Source organism: Mangifera indica, chromosome 19 (assembly GCF_011075055.1).
Source record: "Mangifera indica cultivar Alphonso chromosome 19, CATAS_Mindica_2.1, whole genome shotgun sequence".
Classification (NCBI taxonomy): Eukaryota; Viridiplantae; Streptophyta; class Magnoliopsida; order Sapindales; family Anacardiaceae; genus Mangifera; species Mangifera indica.
The window spans coordinates 9,590,067-9,616,227 of NC_058155.1; the positions used below are offsets into that span (position 1 = coordinate 9,590,067).

Sequence of the window (26,161 nt, forward strand, 5' to 3'; positions counted from 1 at the left end):
TTTTTTATAAATTGAAACGTTTTAAAATTGACAATTTAACTTTTAATAATGTTTAAAAACTCACAAATTAATTTTAAAATATTTTCAAACCTTATATATTTTAAAACTATTATGTAACTATAATAGTTTTAACATGATATTTGCAGTAGTAATTGGTTACTTTCTATTCAATTTTTTAAACTATTAAAGGTTAACTAATAATTGAAAATTTGCAGAGACCTACATTTTTTTTAATTTCTAATGGCCCTTTAAAAATTTTCAAAAACCCACAATATTTTAAAAAATTATGTTTATTCCCTATTACATGATTTTACGGGAAAAAAACTCCTATATAAAAAAAGAGAAACAAAGGATGAGGATGAAATAAAAGAAAAATAAGAAATTTCTTATATAATTTGAATATTTAAAATATTATATTTATTTTTTATTAATTTAGGGTTACATGATAAATTTTAAAAATAAAATAATGAGAATAAAATGATAATTTTATTTTTCGATGTTATTGTTTAATTAGCCAAATTTAATTTTGATAAAAAAATATAATTCATACTAAATTTCTGGTAAAAAAATATTTTTTACATTAACCATGGTTGGAAAAGAGTTTTACAGTTAAAATTTAGGTGAGAATATGTATTTCACTCGTTGTGAAATTATCTAAGTTTTTTTTTTCGGGATTAAAAATTATGTCATAGAGACCAGAAATTGTGGATCCACTTCGTGTTGTCACCATTTAAATGCATTATTAAGACAAAGACCTTCTAAATCCTTTAAAATACGAAACAAAGCACCTTGATCTCAAAGTCAAATTAAGACCAGGCTAAGAAATACAATAGTAAAACCAGGCTTTCAAGATATATTAAAAAAATAATAATAGTGGGAGAAAATCTTCCAGCTCCGACCACCAAATCTCCAGTACAGTACAAAGAGCAGACTTTAGATTAAAAAAATTAACATGTACATCATCCTTCTGATGCCCCAATGAGTATATTGACACGTGGCATAATCATACAGGGTGATGCCACGATAACATAAAGAAAGAACGAATGATGAGCGTGAGAAGAGGTTGCATCACCGTCGGGATGTTATAGGAGGGCGCATGCAGTAGCGCACGCTTTGGCGCTTGCTTCGATAAGTGAGAGAAATGAGTTTTTTAACAATGTTCTTTTGGTCAAAGTATTGTTAAATGGCCTACCATGCACGCGAGCTGAGGTGAGGTGAGTTGAGGTTTGGTTTTGGTGACAGCACTGTGTGAGTTCTTAAGAGAATGGATATGGTTGGATTAGTGGATCGTGACACGTGTGATGGGGACCACACAACAGCGGCTTTTAACTGGGTTGGTGCTTCTAGCTCTGTTTATTTTAATGGAATTCCTGCACGTTAAATTAGACCTCACAAATTTGGATATAATTTATTACTCTAAAATGATATTATAAAAACAAATTTATATTAAAATCAAGTTTTTATTCAATAAATTTTATTTTGAATTAATTTAATATAATTTAAAATTAAATTAGATAATATTAAAGTTTATATAAAAATACTTTGATATAATTTAAATATTTTATAAAAATATTATTTTAATAAAATTTATTATAAATAAATTATAAAAATATTGAAAGACAATATCAAAATCCTTATTAATTATATATAGATGTATCTCTATATAATTGTAATTATTCATATTATTTTTATTCATATTTAAATATTTTATTTTATTATTAAATAATAAACATATGAATTGATTATTCAAATTATTGAAGCGTTTTAAAAGTTTTAATCATTTGTAAACAAAACTAAATATTATATTATGTGTTTTATTAATAGTATATTATGTAATTTAGTAAAAAAATTAAAACAGTAAAAAACTTTAAAGAGTGAAAATAATAAATAATTTTAGATTAATTTAAATCAAATCAGATTAATTTAAATATTAAATGATTATATTAAAATTAAAAAAAATTGATATAATTCTAATTTAAATTAAATTAAAATTAAAAATTATTAACATAAAATTTAAATTAACACAATAAAAATACAGCTTAATAATATGCACTGTCAAATCTATGTTAAACCAAACCACACAACTCAAATAAAAAATAGTGACTAGTGATTTGCTACATTCATTGTATTCTAACGGCAAGATAAGTTTCCGACATTAACCCGAGTTAGGATTGTGGAGGCTCGCTAACCTTCCGTTCCATGACTTAATCTTTAGGATTTTCTAGTGTCACAATTGGTGGAAAAAAGTGTAAATGGGTTTGAACAAAGTCAACTTCGATGGGCTGGATTGCGATTTGTGGTCTCTTTTCAAGTTCACGTATGCTCTTCATCGTGCCGACACCTGGGAATTTAATCACATTATCGATGGCATAGTAAAGAAAAATAAAAAAGAAGATTGGGCAATGGGAAGTGGAAAAATGTGGTCCTAAATAACAGTCAAATGTAGAATGCGGGGTCGACTGGTCAGATCCTTGAAAGTGCAAGTAGTAACAGTAAAGCTCTATTTATTGATTTTTCTTCTCAATTACTTCTTTGCTTGACTTAAAACTGCTTAAAAGGGATACTTTGATTGGCAAGGTAAAATCACCGTTGTAAAAGAGTTAGAGTTTGATGCGGAATCCATAAATAGTCTCAAGAAAAATTGAGTTCGAGACTCACAAACATTATATAAAAATTATCCGAAGTTTTATTTATTTAATATAATTATTCATAAATTAAATTAATTATATAAAATAGATAAAATCTTAAAAGAGTAATCTGATTTGAATAAAATTATGTATCAAAAATAAACTTAAGAGATTTTAATAAACTTTTCCTTATTTCACCCTAAAACAAAAGAGGCTTTCCTTTCACCCCAAAACAAAGGAGGACTAATGCAATTGTTTTTTCAACACTGTTCTCCCCTTTTCCTGCTTGCAGCTGTTTATTTTTCTCAGTTACCGGTTACTCCTTTGTTGTTTTCTCTCACTCTTTAAAAAAAAAAAAAAAAAAAAAAACCAAATTAAAGCAATGTGTATTTCTTAGAATCAATGAAGTACCATAACTTGCCAGTGTTTTGGGAGGGCCTTTATTTTAATTACATTAGAGATGTGCTCACATTTGCTTACACATAAATTTTGATATCTATAACATAAACAAACTATCTTCTAATGGTCATTTTGATGGAGCCATGAAACGAGAAAACCTCAACTGGGTTGCTTGCTTAGCCAGCTATCTTTCTCAATGAATTTATTACTCTCCAAGTCCCTCATATTCTGCACGTCCATTTTCTTCATCCACTTCACTCTGCCAGAAGTATCAGCTACTTTTCCATGGCACCCATGCTCAACAAATGTCAACTGATTCTCATGACCATGAAAATTCCAAGAATTCTAGCCTCTAGATTTACAACTTGTGTCAATTCATATCCTCTCCAGAGCCTTTCTAATAATGTTGAACCTGTTCCAAACACCAGACGATTTTTTAACACAAACCATTTGCATCATTTGGATTTGTTCTTCCCTGTGCTGTTATATAGCCTGCAACTTCTTTCTCTATGGCCTCTCCAAGTCCATGAATGGCGCAACTCTAATAAATGGCACCATCAAAGGTACAATGATCAAATTAATGGCGACCTTGATCATCCCAAAAATGTCTTGAACACCTGAGAAGCCACATCGATAGAATGAACTCTTGTCTCCTGTTATCATCGTAGCCACAGCCGGTACCCTGGGATTTTTATTCGGACTATTATAAGAGTTCACAGTGCTCAACTTTTGATGATAAAGTTATCAGAAACAGAAGTGAAAGTGGGGCTCTCTGCAACCAATTGATGATCATCCCAGATCTCTTGAGTTGTTCTTTCGCTTTGTCTTTTGAGGATTATTTACGGCTTATCGTGAGGATTTTCATGTTTTTTTTTAATTTATAAATTTTACTTCTATAATTACTTTTCTCTTGGGCCACGAATCCATTAATAATAAACGAGTTACATCCGAGTACGACCCATCATTGATGCACTTCTATATCGGGCACGGTGCTTTTACTTCAGCGGCCCAAGGACTATTTTAAACTTTTAACCAAATTTAGAAAGTACATTTGCAATAATTAAAAATTTTAAATATTTATCTATGTATTTATAAATTAATTTTTATTAAAAATGAAAACAAAATTATTACTTTCTTATTAAATTTTAAAATTTTAAAACTTTATATTATTTCTCTTTTTAATTTAAAAAATTAACTATTTTTTTTTATAATTAAATTTTAGAAAACACATTTTTTTTGAGGCTTTTTCTTCCATCTTCGATTATTGGATGTCATTCCCACTATCAACCAGCCTTCCCACTATCTTCTTCTCTCATCGTTGACATTTCTACTAGATCAATTTTATTGAACAAAGATGAACCGTTTTTGTTTAATAAAATCATCTTTGTTTCTTGGTTGGACAATGCCGATTTTTTTTCGTTCAACAAAATTGATCTGAGGGAAACATGAACAGTGAGAGAAAAAGATGGAAAAGCTAATTGATTGCAAGAACGACATTCAATCGCTAGAGATAAAAGAAAAAATCCTTAAGAAAAAATATTATTTTTCAAAATTTAATTATGAGAGAGAAAATGATATAAATTTTTAGTGTTTAGTAGTAATATGATAACTTTACTCTTATTTTTAATAGAATATTTTAACAGAAGTTAATACATATATGAGTGTTTGAGTTTTCTCCTTGGCCTACTTTAAAAGCCCAAGTATCTCTTATGCAGATAAAAAAGAATCTGCAGTTTCCTTGCTCTTGTTGAAAACGATTACAAAGCTCGTAATTCGAATTATCAATGCAAAATAAGCCCTGAACAGCCTTCCGAAGAAAGGTTAGTGCAAGCCATTGTAATTATACTAAATCTTCGTATTTCAGCTGAGTAAATTATCACAATTTATCGATTTCAATCATAAATCAGGGCTCATCAATTCCCTTTTTCTTTCAACTGAGGAACTATTAGTTATGGGGTTTGTGTTAAAAATAAAAATTTTGGTGCAAGACCATATGAACCCTTGATCATCGAGTATTGGTTAGAAGAAGAATTATGGTGGACAATTGTGTCTGATACATACTACTTTTTTTCTCAAAAAAAAAAAAAAAAGAAAATTCTTCATTTCCGAAATCCACAATCGGGCTAAAATTTGGATGGCCAGTGGATCAAATGTCGCTTGAATTTCTTGAAGATGGTGGGTGGATGGATGGATGTTTTTGTTGAAGATGTTTCAACAAGAGTGTCTGATAAGCACTTTCTGCTGTTTGAGAACATAAATGACTTAGATAAGTTTACAGAACAAACTCAGTTATTGCAACAATCTGACTGATTTGGTGTTAAAGCTTTTGGCTGCAAAACATAAAAATTTTGTATACTTTGTCTATTCTGATTCCTATTTATGTTAGTTGTTTGTGCAGTTTGGTTGATTTGCTTTATTGCACTGGCTTTGTTTGGATGTAACCATGATTCTACCTATATGATTACAAACAGGTTACAGATGGCCAAACAAATATGCATTGGGTTGGCCAGAAGATTATATGATGAGAAAGTTCATTGGAATTTGTTAATGGCTTCCATGTGTGAAGTAGTTTCATGAAAGATACGATGATGTTCTCTTTGAAAAGAAGTGACTAGTATTTAGCAACTCTTAAAATACTGCTTGTCATGTAATAATGTGAAATTGGCTTTAAGCTCTCAGACTGTATCTTGGCAATATCTTACATCCTCAAGGTAGAGTTCTGTAATGCCTTTAACTCTTGTCAAAAATATAAACGTTTAGGAGAGAGGAAATAGAAGTTAATATATTTTAGTATTTGCTCCATTACTAGTGAAATATTTACTTATTTATTCATTCAGACCGTCCATTTAATTTCTGAGCATGGTTGTTTTACAAGTTCCAAAAACTCAGTTAATTCTAACTCTTAACTATGTCACAGTCTTTTGTCATGGCCTAAGGGTAGTGGGTGTGATAGGGCTTGGACCAACACAGTTGATGGTGTGTTGAAGCGTGAGTGTGTTGTTACTTATTAGGGTGCTTTAGCCATGAGATATGTGCAATGTAGTTGAGGATGCATTGAAGAGAGATTAAATCATTCCTACACAAACTTGTTGTAAGTTAAAATTACTCCTCTGATGAGTTTAAGATAGAATGAAACTAATGATCCTAAACTATTGTTATAGATGAGTTACGCATATAAAATATACATACATTTACATGCCTTCAAACCTCAAAGAAAATATCGGTCACTTCACAACTTGCCATGACTAAGGGTGTAATCGAACTAAGCCAAGCCAAGCTTAGTAGTCGATGGCATTAAGGCTGAGTGTGAGCTCCCGAAGCTGGTAAATTTTTGGCTTAAGCTCAAACTCAAGACAAAAATGACTTATTTGAGCTTGGCTCAAAAAATTATTCTAAGTGACTAGCAAAGTAGGCATCACTAAGTCAAATTTCCAAAGGACAAGCAGTTAAAATAATGATGATTAGGTTACCTAAACGTTGTAACTTTGGAGACCAACAATCGGAGAGACAATACTATCTACATTGGCCGAATTGACTTTTGTACTTCTACAAATCATATGACTAAGTAAATAGTAAGTCAAAAATGTTGCACGAAAATTGCCATCGGGAATCCTATATATCGGATACAATGCCACTGAGTACCTGATATATTAGATGGCACCAAAAGTTAATATATTTCTTGGTGTCAGCTGTCAATACAACAAAATTAGTTTTGCGTGAACGTTCAAAAGATGATAAAGAATTTACTGCTCCACTGAGCATACTATTTTTATTCAACTCAGTACTGAATTGAGTTACACATGATTTTGTGTAAATTATCCAGAGATTAATTGCTCACCAGGATGTAGGACGCAGATCATGAAGATTTACCGAGGTCAAACTAGTTGGATCTCCATATGCTTTCCAATGTGAAGACCCATCACCACTAGCCAGCTCCTGAATTCTGGCATGGATAAAAGCAGAATTAGAGATAAAAAATGAAAGGATGTCAAATAGCTAGTCGCAGTGAGCTATGAATTTATCCCCCAGCTAGTCAAAGTTACCGTAGAAGAGAAACAACTAAGTTTGTTGCTCGACCAACAAACTAGCTGGACAGAACAGGCAATTCCAGATTTCAAGCTCAATGCCAACTATCATGGTTTTTAACTATCAATATATCCTACAAGACTGCTATTTTGTTTAAGCTAAATGATACTTACTTTTCATAGAATGGTTGTCTTTGTCGAGGTTGTTCAGATTCAAAATATTCAAAAAGTAGCTCCGGAACATTGGAGCATGTCATGTCAGCTGATTGAACAGATAAGTCCTCTTTGGAAGAAACTGCAGACAGCTCTGATTTACACAACTCTTTCTCAGGTGGAAAAGCACTCATGTCAGAAGTGTGAGGCTGAGGAACTAGCATTGAATATGTTGGTAGATGACCAATGTAAGAGGAGCTTTGTGATGTTCCACCAATCTCATCCGCCTTCAAATTCCCAGAAGTAGGAAGACCGTTGCCATCATTCATGGGATGACTTTTACCACTCCCGAACAACTGAACTGCTGACAAAAAGGGAACAAAATAGGCACGAAATGAGAACTGATCAACTCCCAATCTATTTTACTCTGCAAAATCATCTGCCTTTATTTCTAAACTATAGCTTCCATGCTTTTCATACCACTGCCACATGCATTCCAATGAGATATTAGGTATCTCATGTCTGCACAAAGATGCCCCAACAACCTGGTCCTGTAAGCACCTATTACAGCTTATTACATTTGAAGAATGACAAATGACTGAAGAGGAAAAGTGTAGAAGTCTTTCAAACTCAGTAATTGGAGAACCAGTGGCCATCTGAACAGCTTCAGATGCCAATTGCATCCAACAGACATGATTCACTGCCAGCAGAATCTTGACCAAATCAGTTTCAACTGCAGAAAAGTTTTGATCTTTAGGTTCAATTGTCAAGCGATTGACTGCAACATGCTTGCTATTTTTTCCCTCGAATGTGTGGGCACTAGTATTCTTCAATTTTGGAGCATAGTTTTCATCCTCCTGAGAAGTACTTTCTGAAATCTTGTGAAAGATCAGAGGCAGTTGAAACAATGTTGATCATGCCTCCACTGGCTGCTAAGCCAGCAAGACACCAACATGCTCAGAATCTTCCAAAGCCCCAATTGTAAAGATGGCAAGCTTTCCATAGGTGGATGCAATAGACCAATTCGTGAATCAATTTCGCATCAAACCAGCCTAGATCTGATCCACCCTTAATCAGGCTAATTCAATCTCGGTCGCATTTGAAACAAGTCATAATTTAATAATCATTTACATCCAAAAAAGTTAATTTAAAATCGACCAGTTAATGTTCAAACTCAATTTGAAAATAATTTAATTTTATATTTTGTTGAAATTAATTTAAACATGAATAGTTAAATCGGTTCAAACTCTACCCATTTATAAAAAAATAGTAGAATCTTTGGCTTGAATTTGACACATTTGATTCTAACTAAATTCGAGTTCTAACCGATGTGATTAAATCCAATCTTACATATATATTTTAATCATAGGTATCTTCCATATTATTTTATTCACAAATAATAAACTATGTACATCAACAATAAGTATTAATTTTTATATTAACGATAATATGTTATTATATAATTATGTAATTTTAAATTAAAAATAACAAGAGTACGATATGATGTGTTATTATGTGATTAAATATTAATTGTCATTAATTCAAAATCACTCCGTCGTATATTAATATTATGTGTCTATAGTTTCCGGGAGGTAATTTCCTTCAAATTCATATTCTTATAGATTTCATAAAAATGCATACAAGTATAACAATTTTTTTTTTTGATAAGGAGGATCCCTGCTTGAAATTTCACCAGAAAAGATTTGCTCTTTAGAGGCAGCTATAACAATTCTTTTCATCTGTTAAAATTACATCACCAAAATAGAAATGAACTTATCTAAAATATAGGCAAAAATATGCTTTAATACTACCAATTTATTCAAATTCATGGTGCTCCAACAAGCACAGCCATAGACATTCATGAAATTATATCAAAAGTTGAACTTTAAGACAACCCTAAGAACTTATCAATGCTGGAAATAGTTTTCCTTGACAAGAACTTCATGCAAATAGGTGGCGTCGAGCCTGCTACAGCAAGAAGTGAACTTGGCAAAGTCCCTATCCCATCCCCACTCATCAAACCAGAAGCCACTGCTGGACCAAAATTATCCACTTTCACCTTTTCTGTCTTCGACCATACAAATAAAATCAAGCTTCCAATACACATGTCAGTGCCAAAGTATGGTCCCAAGTAAAACGGTATAGCCATAGCCATTGGAACAGGAATGTACAATGCAATCTCACCCGTGGAATCCTTTACCAGGTTGATCACTACGGCTGCTCCAAAGAAAACACAACAAAGCAAAAGGCAATCTTTCAGCAGCGCTGAGAACCCTTCGACGCCCAATTTAGCCATGTTCCGATAGACGATAGCAAAGGGAGCAGGATATTCAGTTCCTGGAAGGCCAAGGTCATCAAATGCATTGTAGAAAGCCAAAAGACACAAGGGCAAATCATGCATCCCATCACCTAGGATCATGGCGACGGCAATAAATACCTGAATTCAGGAAACAAAACAATCAGTAAAAAAAAGGAAAAGCCTTCATGAAGAAGCATATATTATGCCATCAGTAAAAACTGTTGCCTTATTTGAACATACCCTGTAAGCTTGGATGTCATGGAGGCTACCTTGGCCAAGACCTGCAGGATACCAGTCACCTTCCCTATTTTTTATGAGAGGCCACATTAAACCCCAAGAAAGAATTCCTCCAACTTATAAGGTAGGGGCAGATCATCCCAATTCCAACAAATGTTGCTGAGAAGTTCAAGTAAAACCTGCACATTTTGAAGCTCATTGGGCCTTAACAAAGACTTACCATGTAGAATTCGATGCTGATAAGTAAAATTAACATACATGTAACATTTTTAGACAAATCTCATATTGATAAAAAATAAATGAGATACTAGATATATATAGTCATTTCAAATCATTTAGAGATACTAAGACAAGACTAGTTAAATTATCTATAAACTCTAAAACTCATAAGACATATTTTGGGTTGCAAATCCAAAAAATATGACTACGAGTTTAAAATGTACAAAATCTTGAAAATGAACCAGATTATTGAGATCAAAATATTATAGATGGTATTAGATTTACTTCGCGTGTCTTCTTAAGCAATTATGAGGCAAAATCCCACGTTGGCAAAGCATAGAGGAAATAAACATCCAACATTTAGATGCAAAGCCCTTGAGGGGGTGAATGCAACACTCCTAGATAAATCTCACATTGAAATAGTACAAGGGAGAGATGTTAAGTATGTAAAGATATCCCACATTAGGGGGGGTGAATGTAACACCCTTAAGCAAATGCTACATATAAACATCTCATATTAGGTTGCAAAGTACAAAAACAAAACCGTAACAGATTATATATCCAAAGCGGACAAAACTATCAAACTAGAATGTTACATTAAGTCTTTGCAAAAATGTGAAGGCAGTGTATGTACTGGTTCTCATATGCTTGGAGCCCAAATGTAGGGAAGCTAGCAAATCCACAACCATCTCCTGCTGTGAAGAACCATTGGAAGAAGCTCCACAAGAAGCTGAAGGAGAAGAATTTGCCAAGTGTTCTCTTTTGTTTCCTGTCCAAGAACATCTCAGGCTAAATTGTCTTAGTCTTTATACGATCACATCATATCTAAGTGAATTTCAATGAGGATAGCACTATACTTTGCTGGCTTGGCTCCTTCAGCAGTAGGAAGCTATTGATCAAATAAGCAGTTGCTGTACCACTTGGATATGTCAACATAAAGTCTATGATCATTATCTGAAACCAAACATTCAATAAAACCAATCAAGAATTGATAGTCAAGATCAAGTTAAAGAATGGATTTATTCAATCTTCTTTCTGGTCCCATTCAAATGTCTATGAAGAGTGTACCTTTCGGAGAGGTGCCACAGAGAAGGGGCCAACAAAGCTGGCAATGAAGAGGAAGCCAATAATCCATCCCAGAGAAGGGTTTTTTAAAACCATGGCCGCTGTCTTCAGATTTCACTGCAACTTGCTCACTCATTCCAAAGAGGTAACTTCTGAAATCTCCTGTTCATTCACAGAAGACAAAGGAATCAGAACTTTCAATACCATTAGTAGAAAAGGGCTCAGAAAGAAAAAGAAAATGCGCAATTTATGCAATTTATCCTAGATTACCCAAAAACATACTACGTTGAGTTGGGACAATAATATTCAATATTTTCTCACCAACTGCAATCACACTCAAATGATATGTTTATTTATACCATGATTATCATTTCTTAATCAAACCTGTTATCACTAAACCAAATCCTAATAAGTTTCCTATTTAATAGAGAAATCAACATAACGTCTTATGAACAATGTGATCGCCAATTTCGATATAATTTGCAATGTAAAATTGCAGCTCAGTTACATACTGTTTTATATTTTTATGAATAAGAATGGAATCAGGTAACAAAACCATAACAATTTTCAGGTGTTGATAAACATTTTCCTAGCTCGGAGCTTTGCCTAAATGCAATTGAGATGAGTTTGAGTGAAACAATACTCAACTGGACTCAACTTGATCATTGACCTGGGAACTCAATAGGTTTAAAATGCTATACGATTGTTAGTTCATAGATTTTCCTTCATTCTTGGGAGCATTATTACCCCACTATATTGCTACTAAGATAAAAAGCAACAAGGTGATGACCTTTTGACTACAAAAGTATGATATAAGAAACCTATCTACAAAGTGCTTACTCACAATTGAAGAACTCATGAAGGAAAATTTGTGATGCCAATGTACTCAAAGTAAAGATGGATTCGTTTCGAGCTGAACTCAGATCAAATCCATAATATCCAGCTCAAGTTCAAACTCAAATTGGTATCATTGAAGGGCCACCAGTAGGGTGAAGTGTGGGGAAGTGAACAATATCGCTAAAGGATAAATAATATCACTGGATTGACAAATGAATCAATTTTGAACTGAACCAGTCTGGATCCGATCCACCCTAGCTCCACTATAAAATTTGGTGGAGTGGCTCCCATAGTTGCCTTCTTAGACTATTTTTAAGTCCCCATTCAAATTGGTAGTCCAGCTAATCTATAAGCTTTGAACCCATAAATTGACTTGGAGAAACTGGCATAATTTGGAGTTGACTTACACACAATTAAGTCTTTTGCAACCAAATCTTCCAGTAAAATCAAACTAGCCTTAAATTATTTAAACAAACGTGTAAAAATTGAAACTTTAAGTAAAGTAGAAAGAAAGAGGCTGAAAATTAACATTACCACTGACGGCTATGCCTGAAGAGGCCACAACACAGGTTTGAATGACTGTGTTCTCTTGCCCGGTAAAGGGTTGCTTTAAAAAGCTGAATTTTTCAAGAAATTTAGTCCCAGTTTTGACGAAGAAGAACCCCAGAAGGCCAGCAGAGACATTGAGAGAAAGAACAAAACCAGTGGTGAGATTCAACTTCATTGCTATGAAGCTGAAAAGTATACTCAACACGAAGCCCACAACAAAGGCTCTCATTGTCAACTGTCTCCTCCATTAAGGAACCGGCTTGTTCTCAAAAACCTTCTCCACTGAAGACCCCTCTTCTTTCTCCTTCTTGGCATGTTCATAATCATCTTCTGAGTTGACAATGTCCTCAACTCTTCTTGTTCGTCCCTCGTCTTATGTTGTTGATTAACATGCATTTTTGTAATGGTTTTCCAGATGAGAAAAAGAAATAAATATGCATATTGGAGATGGGAATCAACGAAGATGTAAAAATACGAATCTTTGAAGATTCAAGATGACGATTTTATAGGGAATAGAGAAGTTAGTTGGACACTTGGACTCGGAGTCAATAGGAAAGCAAGATAGAGATTATTGTCACCTTTTATCACGTCAGGAGTCTTCGGCTAAGTTCGAACAGAAAGGAACAAAGGTTAATTCAAGCTTGGTGAGTTATTTTCAAACTAACTTGAGCTTAGTATGGGAAGAATTAAGTTTGCACTTCAGTTCGTTTAAATTTAAATTTTTTTTTTAAATTAGTTTAACTTAAATCTGACTATAATATCAAGTTTAGATTAAGCTTGACATAATATTATTATCAAATCAAAATCAATTAAAACAATTTTGTTTGATCTATATTGATTGAAAATATATCATTTTAGTGATTTGAATCAAAATTTTTCAAGTTTACCAATTTAACAAATCAAATGCTCCTTAATTCAACCTCAAATTTGAACTCGATAATATAAAACTCTTTAAACTCAAGTTTATACTTGTTTAAATCACTCATTTCAACCTCAATCAAATTAAGTCTAGTGAGGAAAGTAAATATACTATGTAAAGCCTACAATTTTAACTTTTCACAAGTTCACTCCCTTAATCAATTTTATAAAAGTATTTTAATTTATGTATAAAGATATTTTAAAGAACAATTAATTTGATAAATAGACAGGACAATGGCTATGTTCGCTTAAATCTGATGCAAATGCAATTTGTCATACCTAGGGATCATCCTATGTCATGCCCGACAAACATGGCAAAGTAAGCCCACTATGTCTAGTAAAGTAGATGGATACAAATATAAATATAAATAATGACATGTCATCGTATAATTATATAATTTTAAATTACATTAACAATAATAATAAAACTATACATACATACTTTCACAAAGTTATTAAGTTTCATTCTCCATTCAAAATCATCTAATTATATGCATATAGTTTTATTGATTTTGAATACATGTTTTTATAATCAACAATAATATTATATGCACCCAATTTTTATTATCTAATTGAATATTTAAATAATGTGTAATTGATTGAAGATTAAGAATAAAATAACATCTAATATCATATTATCAAACATGAATAATATTGAATGCAATAGAGTGATTGAATATATAACCACTATATCAGTTATACCAGAGTTTTGTTTTTTAAAGCATGATTAATATCTTACTATTCCATCTCAAGTTAATAAATTTAAATTTTTCACATGAGAGATAATGTTACTTAAGCCGTGGTAATTGTTGTTTCAAGATATATTGCAGATCGAAGTAGCATTGCTAGAAAGCTAGCGGACAGTGCATTCTTTTCCCTTGGCAGAAGACAACCCTCTTTCCATGTTCTTTTTAAGGCTCAATTTTCTTCCTCCCTTTCACAAATATTTCCTGCATCAAAAAAGAATTTAAGGTTCAATACTCAAACAATAGGTTAAAGCAACTCAATTTCTGGGTTGAGATCTCAACAAACCTCGAAGAGATCTCTGTGCATACAGCATAAGTACAGGACCAAGAGCATATTGTTTAAATCCCCTTGCCATCATTGCTATCAAAACCCGTGGGAAGATATCAATTCGAAAAACAGTTAAATCTTCAGCCCACCAATCAACAATGGCCTTTGGATGAGATGCCATGGTTGAAATTGCTCCCTCAGTACCACTCTCAGCTCTACCAGATACAGAAAACTGGTTTTCTTTACAAGCTATGTATGCTACTGCATTTATGCGACGACCACTGATTTTACTTTCTCTGCAATTGGAAGTGGGCTCTCTGACATATGTAAAACAGTAACTGCTCCTGCAAGGCTCTTGAGTGCTACTTCATTCAAGTAAGCGTCAGCTCTTCCAACCAAATTTCCAACTGCATATTTCTTGGTCATCTCAGGACACTGTGCGGCACATCCAAGCAGGGCAATGTTTTCTGTGTTGATCCCAAAATGAATTCCATAGCAGAATTTTGCTCCAAGTTCAAATGCCTCTGTCTCTGCCCCGCCCGGAGCATCAGATACTTCAATAACAGCAAGATCGGCTTCACTGGATTCAGATACCAGCTTCCTTATGTATCCCCATTTTGAGACCAATGGAAACTACCATTAGCGTAGGAGATAAAATAGCAAACATATCACTTATGGATTTGATTCTCTGACTTCTTATTTAGTACGTAGTGGAGCAAAAATATATTTGAAACTGAAAAGCAAGAGTTGAGAGGAATCACACCTTATATGCAATGAAAAGGAAGTTCCTCTAACATGAAAAGTTACATCACTAGGAATCTCCTGGAAGAAAATCCTGAAACAGAATAAGGAAAAATAAGGACTTCAATAAATCATATAAACATGAGTTTAAACTTGAAATGAATGAGGAAAAACAAAGGATTGGAAGCGAACCATTCACTGTCTCTCTTCACGGCGGTGGACAGGAGCTCCTTCTTAATGGCCATGCTTAGACTGGTGGGCGCATCTATGTTTTTGTTTCTCTTTGATTTCTTGTTGTGGTCTAGTAATGATTCTTCACATACATACATATATGTATATGTATGCATATGAATGTGTATGTATAAATTTATGTATGTATAAGTATGCATATGTATGTGTATATATATATATATATATACATATGTATATATATACATATATATATATATATGTATATGTATGTATATATGCAGATATGTATATGTATGCATGTGTATGTATATATGCAGATATGTATATGTATGCATGTGTATGTGTATGTGTATGTATATATGCGTATGTATGCGTATGTATGCGTATGTATGTGTATGTGTATGTATATGTATATATGTAGGCATGCATATATATGTATATGCGTACGTAGGTATGTATGTGTATGTGTATGTGTATAAGTAGGTATGTAAATGTATGTATATATGTATGCAGGTATGTATATGTATGTATGTATGTATGTATATGTATGTCTATATGTATATGTATGCATATGTTTGTGTATGTGTATGTAGGCAAGTATATGTATGTCTGTGTATGTATATGTATGCATGTATGTATGTAATATGTGTATGTATATGTATATATGTAGGTATGCATGTATGTGTATGTGTATGTAGGTATGTATGTGTATGTGTGTATATGTATGCATGTGTATGTGTATGTATGTGTGTATATGTATGCATATGCATATGTATGTGTATGTATGCGTATGAATATGTATGTGTATGTGTATGTGTATAAGTAGGTAGCCCGTTAATACCATTGTGAAGGTGCTGTTGGTCATAGTAAAACACTAGAACTACCGTTTAAAAGGGGAGCTGGTCATTTTCTGCGGCATGAGCACAGGCCTCTCGAAAAAGCTTCTTACAGTCCATCAAGCTACAAACTTTCTCCCTCTCCAGGTCACTTTGAGTGGGATGAGCCTGTGAATATTGAAGCAAAAGATTGATCAAATTGAACATAATGCACCTTGAGGTAGATGCCTATGGCTCTCTATATATATCCCATCCTCTGTAACCCTTGATTGCTCTGGAATAAGTTCAGCAAGACTAATGAATTTTGCGACAGATAAGTTACAATCGGAGGCTATCTCAGCAAGGTAGTTCTCCATTAGCTTCCCAACCCATTCCATATCACTTATTGTGGGGGAAACACGATCTGTTGAACTGTCCACATCAAACAATGTATCCCCGGTAAAAGAATACACAGGAATCAATAGATTATCCAATATAGCATGTCCCAATTGCAAGGCCATTCTCTTCTCCAAATCAAGCCGGCAAGCAACTGTTGTTTCAAGATATACTGCAGATCGAAGCAGCATTGGTAGAATGCTAGCGGACAATGCATTCTTTTCCCTTGGCAAAAAACTCACCATTGTTTCTAAGACAACCCACTTTTCATGTTCTTGTTGAGGCTCAATTTTCTTCCTCCCCTCTACAATATTTCCTGCATCAGAAAAGAATTTCAGGTTCAATTCTCCAACAATAGGTTAAAGCAACTCAATTTCTGGGTTGAGATCTCAACAAACCTCGAAGAGATCTCTGTGCATTCAGCATAAATATAGGACCAAGAACATATTGTTTAAATCCCCTTGCCATCATTGGTATCAAACCCTGTTGGAAGATATCAATTCGAAAAATAGTTAAATCTTCTACCCACCAATCAACAATGGCCTTTGGATGAGATGCCATGGTTGAAATTGCTTCCTCAGTACCATTCTCAGCTCTAACAGACATGGAAAACTGGTTGTCTTTACAAGCTATGTATGCTATTGCATCTATGCCACGACCACCAATTTTACTTTCTCTGCAATTGGAAGTAGGCTCTCTGACATATGTAAAACGGTAACTGCTACTACAAGGCTCTTGAGTGCTACTTCATTCAAGTAAGCGTCAACTCTTCCAACCAAATTTCCAACTGCATAGTCCTCAGTCATCTCAAAATACTATGCTGCACATCTAAGCAGGGCAATGTTTTCTGTGTTGATCTCAAAATTAATTCCACAGCAGAATTTTGCTGCAAGTTGAAATGCCTCTACCCCAGCCCCACCCAGAGCATCAGAGACTTCAATAACAGAAGATCGGCTTCACCAGATTCAGATACCAGCTTCCTTATGTATCCACATTTTGAGACTAATGGAAACTGCCATTACCGTACGAGATAAAATAGTAAACATATCACTTATTGACTTGAAACTGAAAAGCAAGAGTTGAGAGGAATCACACCTTATGTAATGAAAAGGAAGTTCCTCCAACATGAAAAGTTTCATCACTAGGAATCTCCTGGAAGAACATTCTGAAACAGAGTAAGGAAAAATAAGGACTTGAATAAATCATATAAACATGAGTTTAAACTTGAAGTGAATGAGGAAAAACAAAGGATTGGTCACTGGTTCTCTTAAGGGCAGTGGACAGGAGCTCCTTCTTAGTGGCCATGTTCAGAGTGGTAGGCGCACCTCTGTTTTTGTTTCTCTCTGATTTCTTGTTGTGGTTTACTAATGATTCTTCACAAGCATACATACATACAAACATACACATGCATATGTATGTGTACGAATATGTATGTGTATGTATGCATGCGTATGTGTATGTATGTGTATATTATATGTATATGTATCTGTATATATGTATATGTATGTGTATGTGTATGTAGGTATGTATATGTATGCATGTATATATATCTGTATGTATATGTAGGTATGCAAGTATGTATATGTATGTAGAAATGTAGGCATATATACATGTATGTGTATTAGGGATGACAACAAAGAGGGGTGGGGAGAGGATCTTAATCCTCGTCCCCGCTACGGGGATGAAAATGATTCTCTGTCCTCTCCCTGCAAAGAAAAATCCCCTCCTCGTCCCCTTAGAGAAAAATTCCAACCCCCCGTACCTGTAAAAATTTTTTTTTTTTACTATTTTATAAACACAATATAAATATATTAAATAACAAAATTAAGTAAAATTAAAATTAAAATTAATCCACAAATATCATAAATATAATATATTAACTATTTTAATATGCACAACAAAAACCTAAATAAATTTAAAAAACATAAATAATTTAAAACTATAAAAATATATTAGTATTTTAAATAAATATACTAATATAAAGGGATAGGGATGAGGGCGGGGAGGGGACACATGTATCCCCATCCCCGTTTCTATCAAAGAATCTCCTCTCTGTTAAGGTTAGGGCCCTTAAAGTTGAGCCCAAATTGTCATCCCTAATGTGTATGTGTATGTAGGTAGGTAGGTAGGTATGCATATGTACATATATAGATACGTACGTACGTACGTACACATATATACAAATGTATATGAAGATGGTTTACACGCATGTATATGCATATGCATATATATACATATAAACCAACCATCTTCGTGCTTTTTAAAAAGTATCAACATGGAAGAAAAACACAGAACAGTAAAAGATATACCACAGACATGTCCAAGTGTCTACAAGAGTCTGATGTGATTGTTGATAACCGTTCCCATTGTTCGTTTGCTTCCATTCATGACATAATTTCGGGGCTAAAATGCAATCTACAACCTTCGTTGTTGACCCAAACTTCAAAGTATATTTAAGAACCCAAAACCAATTAATACACTCGTTTGTATATACTCACATACCAAATATATGTTCATCACCACATATATATATACATTAGCAATTGAATTACCTTTTAAATATCAGAAGCTTAAGCTGTCAGCTTCAACGCTTTGACTACCGCCAAAAACTTCTTTACATTCTCAAAGAACTAATCCGCAAGTGGCGGTTGTGCTTCCTTGCTGATTGATTGTACATATGAAATATTCTCTACAACCTTGTTAGATTTACCATAAACAAAACGATTAACATTAATAGCAATAAAAACCAATATCTAATGGAAACTCTTTTAACATTTCCGTTTGCTTCCCAAAACCCTTCATTAATCTCAGCCTAATAAAAAAAAAAATTCAACTACCCTAGCATACATGAATGTTTTTATTGTGTCCTGATTCTAGAAATAACATATAACTCAAAATTTTCACACTTTAGAGTAATTGTAACAAAATACTGCAGAAAATAAGGCACAAACATAATTTTTCATGGTTAGGGTTTTGATCATATCAACATAGAAAAAAAAAATAAAAGAAAACACTTTCTTAAACTACTTCCCCTTTCCTCAAAATTCTTTAAAAAAAAACAGTGAACAATGCACCTTGGCTACACTGCCTGGATTGATTTGTTAATGGCATTGTAGAGAATGAGACAATTTCTCAAGCCAGAAATGAACACTTGCTCTGACAGTTGCCTTGAGATGCAGCTGTCAAGGCATCAAGGAAGGGAAAAAATACATATATATATACACACACGTACGTATAAACCAACCATCTTCTTGCTTTTTAAAATGCATCAACAAGGAAGAAAATCTTACAGGTATCAAAGCATGCAATAAAAAAATTAAAGTTATTGTTGAGTGAAATTTGGCTCACCTTAGAGAACTTCTGAACAACTTGAAAGGATCATACTGATTAACTTGAATGAATCCTATATGACAAAGACATAAGTGAAAAAAATTAAATAAAATTAGCTTCTACAAATCTAGCTCTACAATTCATCTATAACAATAGATGTCATACAAGATAAAAGAAATCTGAATATTACCTGTCTTTTTACAAAAGAAAGATAAATGATTCTTGTCAATGTTTTCCATTACATTAACTATATTTTCAGCAAGTACCTTGATGAGTGAATCAACATTACTAGACAACCTATAAAAAAAAAAAGGCTATGTACAAGCTAAAATCTCTTTGAAAAATTAAATGATATTGCTAATAAATTAAGTATAAAAATATTAAATAAAGTTATTGAATTAATTAACACAGAACAATAAAAGATATATCATAGACATGTTCAAGTGTTTACAAGAGCCTGATGTGATTGTTGATAACTGTTCCCATTGTTCGTTTGCTTCCATTCATGATATAATTTTAGGGCTAAAATGGAATCTACAACCTTTACTGTTGACCCAAACTTCAAAGTATATTTAAGAAGACAAAACCAATTAATACACTCGTTTGTATATCAATACTCCCATACCAATTATATGTTTATCACCACATCCATATGTACATTAGAAGTTGAATTACCTTTTGAAGATCAGAAGCTTAAGCTGTCAGCTTATACGCTTTGACTGCCGCCAAAAACTTCCTTACATTCTCAAAGAACTGATCTGCAAGTGGTGGTTGAGCTTCCCTGCTGATTGATTGTACATATGAAATATTCTCCACAACCTCGTATATCAATAATCCCATACCAAATATATGTTCATCACCACATACATATATACATTAGAAATTGAATTACCTTTTCAAGATCAAAAGCTTAAGTTGACAGCTTCAACTCTTTGACTGCCACTAAAAAGTTCCTTACATTCTCAAAGAACTGCTCCGTAGGTGGTGGTTGAGCTTCCCCGCCGATTGATTGTATATATGAAATATTCTTCACAACCTTGTAATATTTACCATAAGAAAAGCGATTAACATTAATAGCAATAAAAACCAATACATGCACATCGCATTTGCTCAAAATACGGCAAGAAAATGGAAACTCTTTTAACATTTCCATTTGCTTGCCAAAACCTTGTTTGTAGTTCAATACTCACATACCAAATATATGTTCATCTCCACATTCATATATACATTAGAAATTGAATTACCTTTTCAAGATCAGAAGCTTAAGCTGGCAACTTCAACTCTTTAATTGCCACCAAAAAGTTCCTTACATTCTCAAAGAACTGATCCGCAAGTGGTGATTGAGCTTCCCCGCCGATTGCACATATATATGAAATATTCTCCACAACCTTGTAATATTTATCATAAGCAAGGTGATTAACATTAATAGCAGTAAAAACCAATACCTGTACAGTGCATTTGCCGAAAATACGGCAAGAAAATGGAAACTCTTTTAACATTTCCATTTGCTTGCCAAAACTGTTCATTAATTTCAGCCTAATAAAAAAATATTCAACTACCATATTATGCACGATTGTTATTATTTTGTGTCCTAATTCTACAAATAACATATAACACAAAATTTTCACAACTTAGAGTAATTGTAACAAAATACCACAGAAAGTAAGGCACAAATATGTATGAGCATGCATATATGTATGCATATGTTTGTGGATGCAAATGTATATATATGTGTGTATGTGTATGTGTATGTATATGTATATGTGTATTGTGTGTATGTATGTGTATGTATATGTACATATGAATATATGTGTATATGTATGCATATGTATGTGTATGTACGTGTATGCATATGCGTATGTGTATGTATACATGTGTATGTATATGTATGTGTATGTTTCTATGTATATGTATATGTATGTGTATGTATATATATGGATATGTATGCATATGTATATACATGGATATGTATGCATATGTATGTCTGTGTGTATGTGTGTATGTGTGTATGTATGTATGTATGTATGTATGTGTGTATGTATGTGTGTATGTATGTATGTATGTATGTATGTGTGTATGTATGTGTGTGTATGTATATACGTATGTGTGTATGTATGTATGTGTGTATGTATGTATATATGTATATGTATGTGTGTATGTATGTATATATGTATATGCATATGTATGCGTATGTACGTGTATGCATATGTGTGCGTATGTACGTGTATGCATACGTATATGCCAACCATACTTTCAACAAGTACCTTGACGAATGAATCAGCATCGCTAGGCAACCTATAAAAAAAAAAGTTATGTACAAGCTGAAATCTCTTTGAAAAACTAAATGATATTGTTACTAAATTAAGTATAAAAATATTAAATAAAGTTGTTTGTATTAATTAACACAAAGAAGAAAAAGGTATACCACAGATATGTCCAAGTGTAAACATGTCCAAGTGCCTACAAAAGTCTGATGTGATTGCCAATAACTCCCACTGTTCATTTGCTTCCATTCATGATATGATTGCAGGGCTAAAATGCAATCTACAACCTTCGCTGTTGAACCAAACTTCAAAGTATATTTAAAAAGGCAACACCAATTAATACACTCGTATGTATATCAATATTTACATACCAAATATATGTTCATCTCCACATACATATGTACATTAGAATTTGAATTACCTTTTCAAGATCAGAAGCTTAAGCTAGTAACTTCAACTCTTTGACTGCCACCAAAAAGTTCCTCACATTCTCAAAAAACTGATCTGCAGATGGTGGTTGAGCTTCCCCGCCAATTGATGGTATATACAAAATATTCTCCACAACCTTGTAATATTTACCATAAGCAAAATGATTAACATTAATAGCAATAAAAACCAATACTTGTACACTGCATTTGCTCAAAATACGACAAGAAAATGGAAACTCTTTTAACATTTCCATTTGCTTGCCAAAACCCTTCATTAATCTCAACCTATTAAAAAAATATTCAACTACCCTAGTATACATGAATGTCATTATTTTGTGTCCTGATTCTACAAATAACATATAACTCAAAATTTTCACACTTTAGAGTAATTGTAACAAAATACTATGGAAAGTAAGGCACAAACATAATTTATCATGGTTAGCGTTTTGATCATATCAACATAGAAAAAAACAAAAGAAAACACTTTCTTAACCTACTTCCCCTTTCCTCAAATTCTTTTTTAAAAAAAAGTAAATAATGCACCTTGGCTACAGCGCCTGGATTGATCTTGTTAATGGCATTGCAAAGAATGAGGCCATTTCTCAAGCAAGAAATGAACATTCATGTATACTAGGGTAGTTGAAAAAGGATTAAGGTTGTTTACTAGGTCCCTGAACAATTTACAATATGGTTTTCTCTCTATTAAACAATTTAATATCTCGGTATGGTTTTCTTTTTTCTAATTTCTAAATTATTAATAATTTACAATATGGTTTTATGAATTTTATTCATTGTTATAAATTTAAATTATACTGTAATAAATAAAACTGTTAAAATATATTTTAATAGCATAATATCACCATTAATTAAGTTACAAAATGCAAAAAACAATGATTGATAGATAATTAAAAAAAATTGGCTTCAAAGAAGGAAAACAATGTTGTCGTTCACTAAGTCGACTATAAAAGTTCAATGGATCTCGATACAGATGCTAGAGAAATTCACAGTACAGAAACACTAAGAAAAAACAAGCCCACCCACCATGATTCATTAATCAGCAAAGTTTCAAGCAGTGAACAACAGATTCTAACTTGTTAATGTGATTCAATAAGACACCTAATTAAGCAAGGTTTAAAAAAAGAAACACATATGAAAATAGTTTTCCTTTAAGCAGGAATATGAAAAATTTATTAAATCCCTTCATCCTTGAAACAATAACATATGGCCATTTTTACTGTTGACAAACATAATGCAAAGAATGCTACAAGTCAGGGATTCAGGGAAAACACCATAGATAAGGTGATAATATATAAATTGACATACTACACAGAATTTTAATTATCAATTAGCATAAGTGAATTCCAGGGACAAAATAACATTCAAATGACTAAATAGACTGGCTTCATTAATTTCATAGTAATAAAATAAAAAATTACCAACATATCAATAACAGAAACAACTTGTACTCACTAACTATAAAGATAAAAAATATATTAAAAAACAAAAAAACATCATTGAATTGGAAAACAGAAAAAACCCATTTCCAGAAACAGACTTTAAATCGATTCCTTCCAATTAAAACATAGAATTAAGTCAGCAATCTACAAGGATATTACCTGATTGTATGAGTCGGATCAATAACATGAATCATTCAACCTTTGCAGGTAGCAGTGATCACCGGCCATAATCAATGTGCCGTTACGGGGAAGATTCCAGCCTGGAACATGGAGGACCATCCGGGGCTCCTTTCGTATTTTTACCATTTTTGGTTACTACTTTACATAGTTGTGGATCCAATTATCCAATTATGCATCATTGAATACATAACCCAGTTTGACTTGAACGTAAAGGATTTGAACTTTTTGGAAGATATAAAAATGGATCCCCAACTCTCTTTGTAGCCAAACTGTTTTTATAACATCTAAAACAAGAAAAAAACGTGAATTTACCCATTTTCCAACACTATAAGATGCTAGAAAATATGAAAGATGGAATAGAGACAACTTGAAGAAAGTAATTAAAATGAAATTTGCTCTTTATTTATAATTTCGGGATATACAGTAATGTTCTAGAAATCTGTAGTCTATGAACACCAAGATTTCTTAGAAATTTAATTGAAAAAGAAGTGTATTAAGAGGGAAAAGTTAAAAATATCAAATGCATTGTTATTCGATTGAACAAAACTCATATAGAAAATAAAAAAGAACCGTTCGGTTTGTGAGTAGACACCAAGAACAATTACATTGAATATTAAACAAAAAAACACTGAAAGCCTTTTCTTTTACATTATCAGGGGCCTAGTAAAACAACCTTAAATTCAAGATTATTGAAAAGAAAAAAAAAAAAAGGAAGTAAGATAGACCAAACTCCATGTAACCCAGTTCCTGCCCCATTCTCCATAAAAATCCAGTCTTCTTGTTCCCTACAAGAAAAAATTAATTTTTCATTACAAATAAGAAAACCGTTAAAAGGAATACAAACTCAAGATTATTGAAAGAAAGAAGAGGAGAAAAGATTAAACGAATTGAATGTCACTGAACTGATACAAACTCAAGATTATTGAAAAAAAGAAGAGAAAAAAAGATTGAAAGAATTGAATGTCACTGAACTGAATTTATAGGCGAACTGAGGCTAGGGCTCCCTAACGGTTCTTTTTTGGTTATTTTTAAGTGAACCGTTTGATTTGCCACATATCTTTTACCTGGCCAATTATTTTCTCTGTTAATATTGTCAAATGGTAGTGCGCGTGGGTTGCGTGCACCTTAACAAAAATTCAATTTAATAAAAATAAAATGTTGATATAATATTTAGTAATTAAATAAATAAAATTATTTTAAACATTATTTTTACCATTTATTTAAATAGTATACCAATATGAGGATATTAATTAAAATAAACAAATTTTTTTTGCTTAAACCGTTTGAGGCAAACGTACAGTCATTTTATCTTTATAAGCAAATTTATTTATAATTCCAAAAATACCCTCCCAACCTTGTAGGTGTCATACAGGATGCGTAGACGCGGGAAGAAATGCTTGAGTGCGTGCGGAGTGCGTGGGGTGCTGGGTGTGTGTAGAGTGCGAGGTGCGTGTGGAGTGCTCAGGGTACGTGCACAGTGCGTGCGCAGTGCACTGTGAGTGCGGAGTGCGCGGTGCGTGAACTGCATAACTAAAAAATTGATTATTTCTAATCAACTACAAACATATTTAAAAATAAAAATTGATTATAATATAATATATTTAATATTTAATATAATATAATAATAAATATATATTTAATAATATAATATATATTTAATATTATTATTATTTATATATATTATATTAAATATTAAATATATTATATTATAATTAATTTTTATTTTTAAATGTGTTTGTAGTTGATTAGAAATAATCAATTTTTTAGTTATGCAGTTCACGCACCGCACACTATATATACGAGGGTGCGTATGCACCTGCACACACTCACGCACTCAGGCATCCCGCACGCATCCACACACTATGTATGCACTTCGCACGCACCCACATACTTTGTATACACTTGTACTCTGCGCGCACCCACACACCCTATACGACCTTTGACATCTCATACACAGAATGGTTGAAAATGACGTGTAATAAGTCAGAGGGTATTTTTGAAGTTTCAAAAAAATTT

General features: G+C 32.8%; 1 protein-coding gene, 1 long non-coding RNA gene and 3 pseudogenes across 3 annotated transcripts; 1 reads left to right on the top strand and 4 right to left on the bottom strand.

The window, feature by feature from the left end:
- Positions 1-3,000: 3,000 nt before the first annotated feature.
- On the bottom strand, positions 3,001-3,895 carry LOC123203764 (annotated as a pseudogene).
- Positions 3,896-4,729: 834 nt separating this feature from the next.
- LOC123203574 lies at positions 4,730-5,704 on the top strand. The gene is made up of 2 exons (XR_006499318.1): positions 4,730-4,846; positions 4,966-5,704. It is a non-coding gene; the product is annotated as an uncharacterized LOC123203574 (long non-coding RNA).
- Positions 5,705-9,019: 3,315 nt separating this feature from the next.
- LOC123202908 lies at positions 9,020-13,794 on the bottom strand (annotated as a pseudogene).
- Positions 13,795-13,958: 164 nt separating this feature from the next.
- On the bottom strand, positions 13,959-15,474 carry LOC123203201 (BTB/POZ domain-containing protein SR1IP1-like). Of its 2 annotated transcripts, none has more exons than XM_044619447.1 (4): positions 15,276-15,474; positions 15,106-15,177; positions 14,361-14,943; positions 13,959-14,278 (listed from the first exon to the last, which is right to left on the bottom strand). In XM_044619447.1, the coding sequence occupies exons 1-3, from the start codon at positions 15,470-15,472 to the stop codon at positions 14,610-14,612; spliced, it is 603 nt and encodes a 200-aa protein (XP_044475382.1). In that variant the 5' UTR covers positions 15,473-15,474; the 3' UTR covers positions 13,959-14,278; positions 14,361-14,609. The 2 variants fall into 2 exon arrangements, 1 of the variants encoding a protein (XP_044475382.1); XR_006499235.1 differs by having other exon boundaries at positions 14,361-14,975; positions 15,276-15,465.
- Positions 15,475-15,996: 522 nt separating this feature from the next.
- Positions 15,997-25,131, bottom strand: LOC123203200 (annotated as a pseudogene).
- Between the last annotated feature and the right edge of the window lie 1,030 nt (positions 25,132-26,161).

Coding starts and splice junctions, on each gene's coding strand:
- LOC123203201 (XM_044619447.1), bottom strand. CDS start 15,472: ATGCATACTTATACATACATAAATTTATACATACACATTCATATGCAT. Junction 15,178..15,275: donor GTGAAGAGAGACAGTGAATG/GTTCGCTTCCAA, acceptor ATTCTGTTTCAG/GATTTTCTTCCAGGAGATTC. Junction 14,944..15,105: donor TCCTTTTCATTGCATATAAG/GTGTGATTCCTC, acceptor GGGATACATAAG/GAAGCTGGTATCTGAATCCA.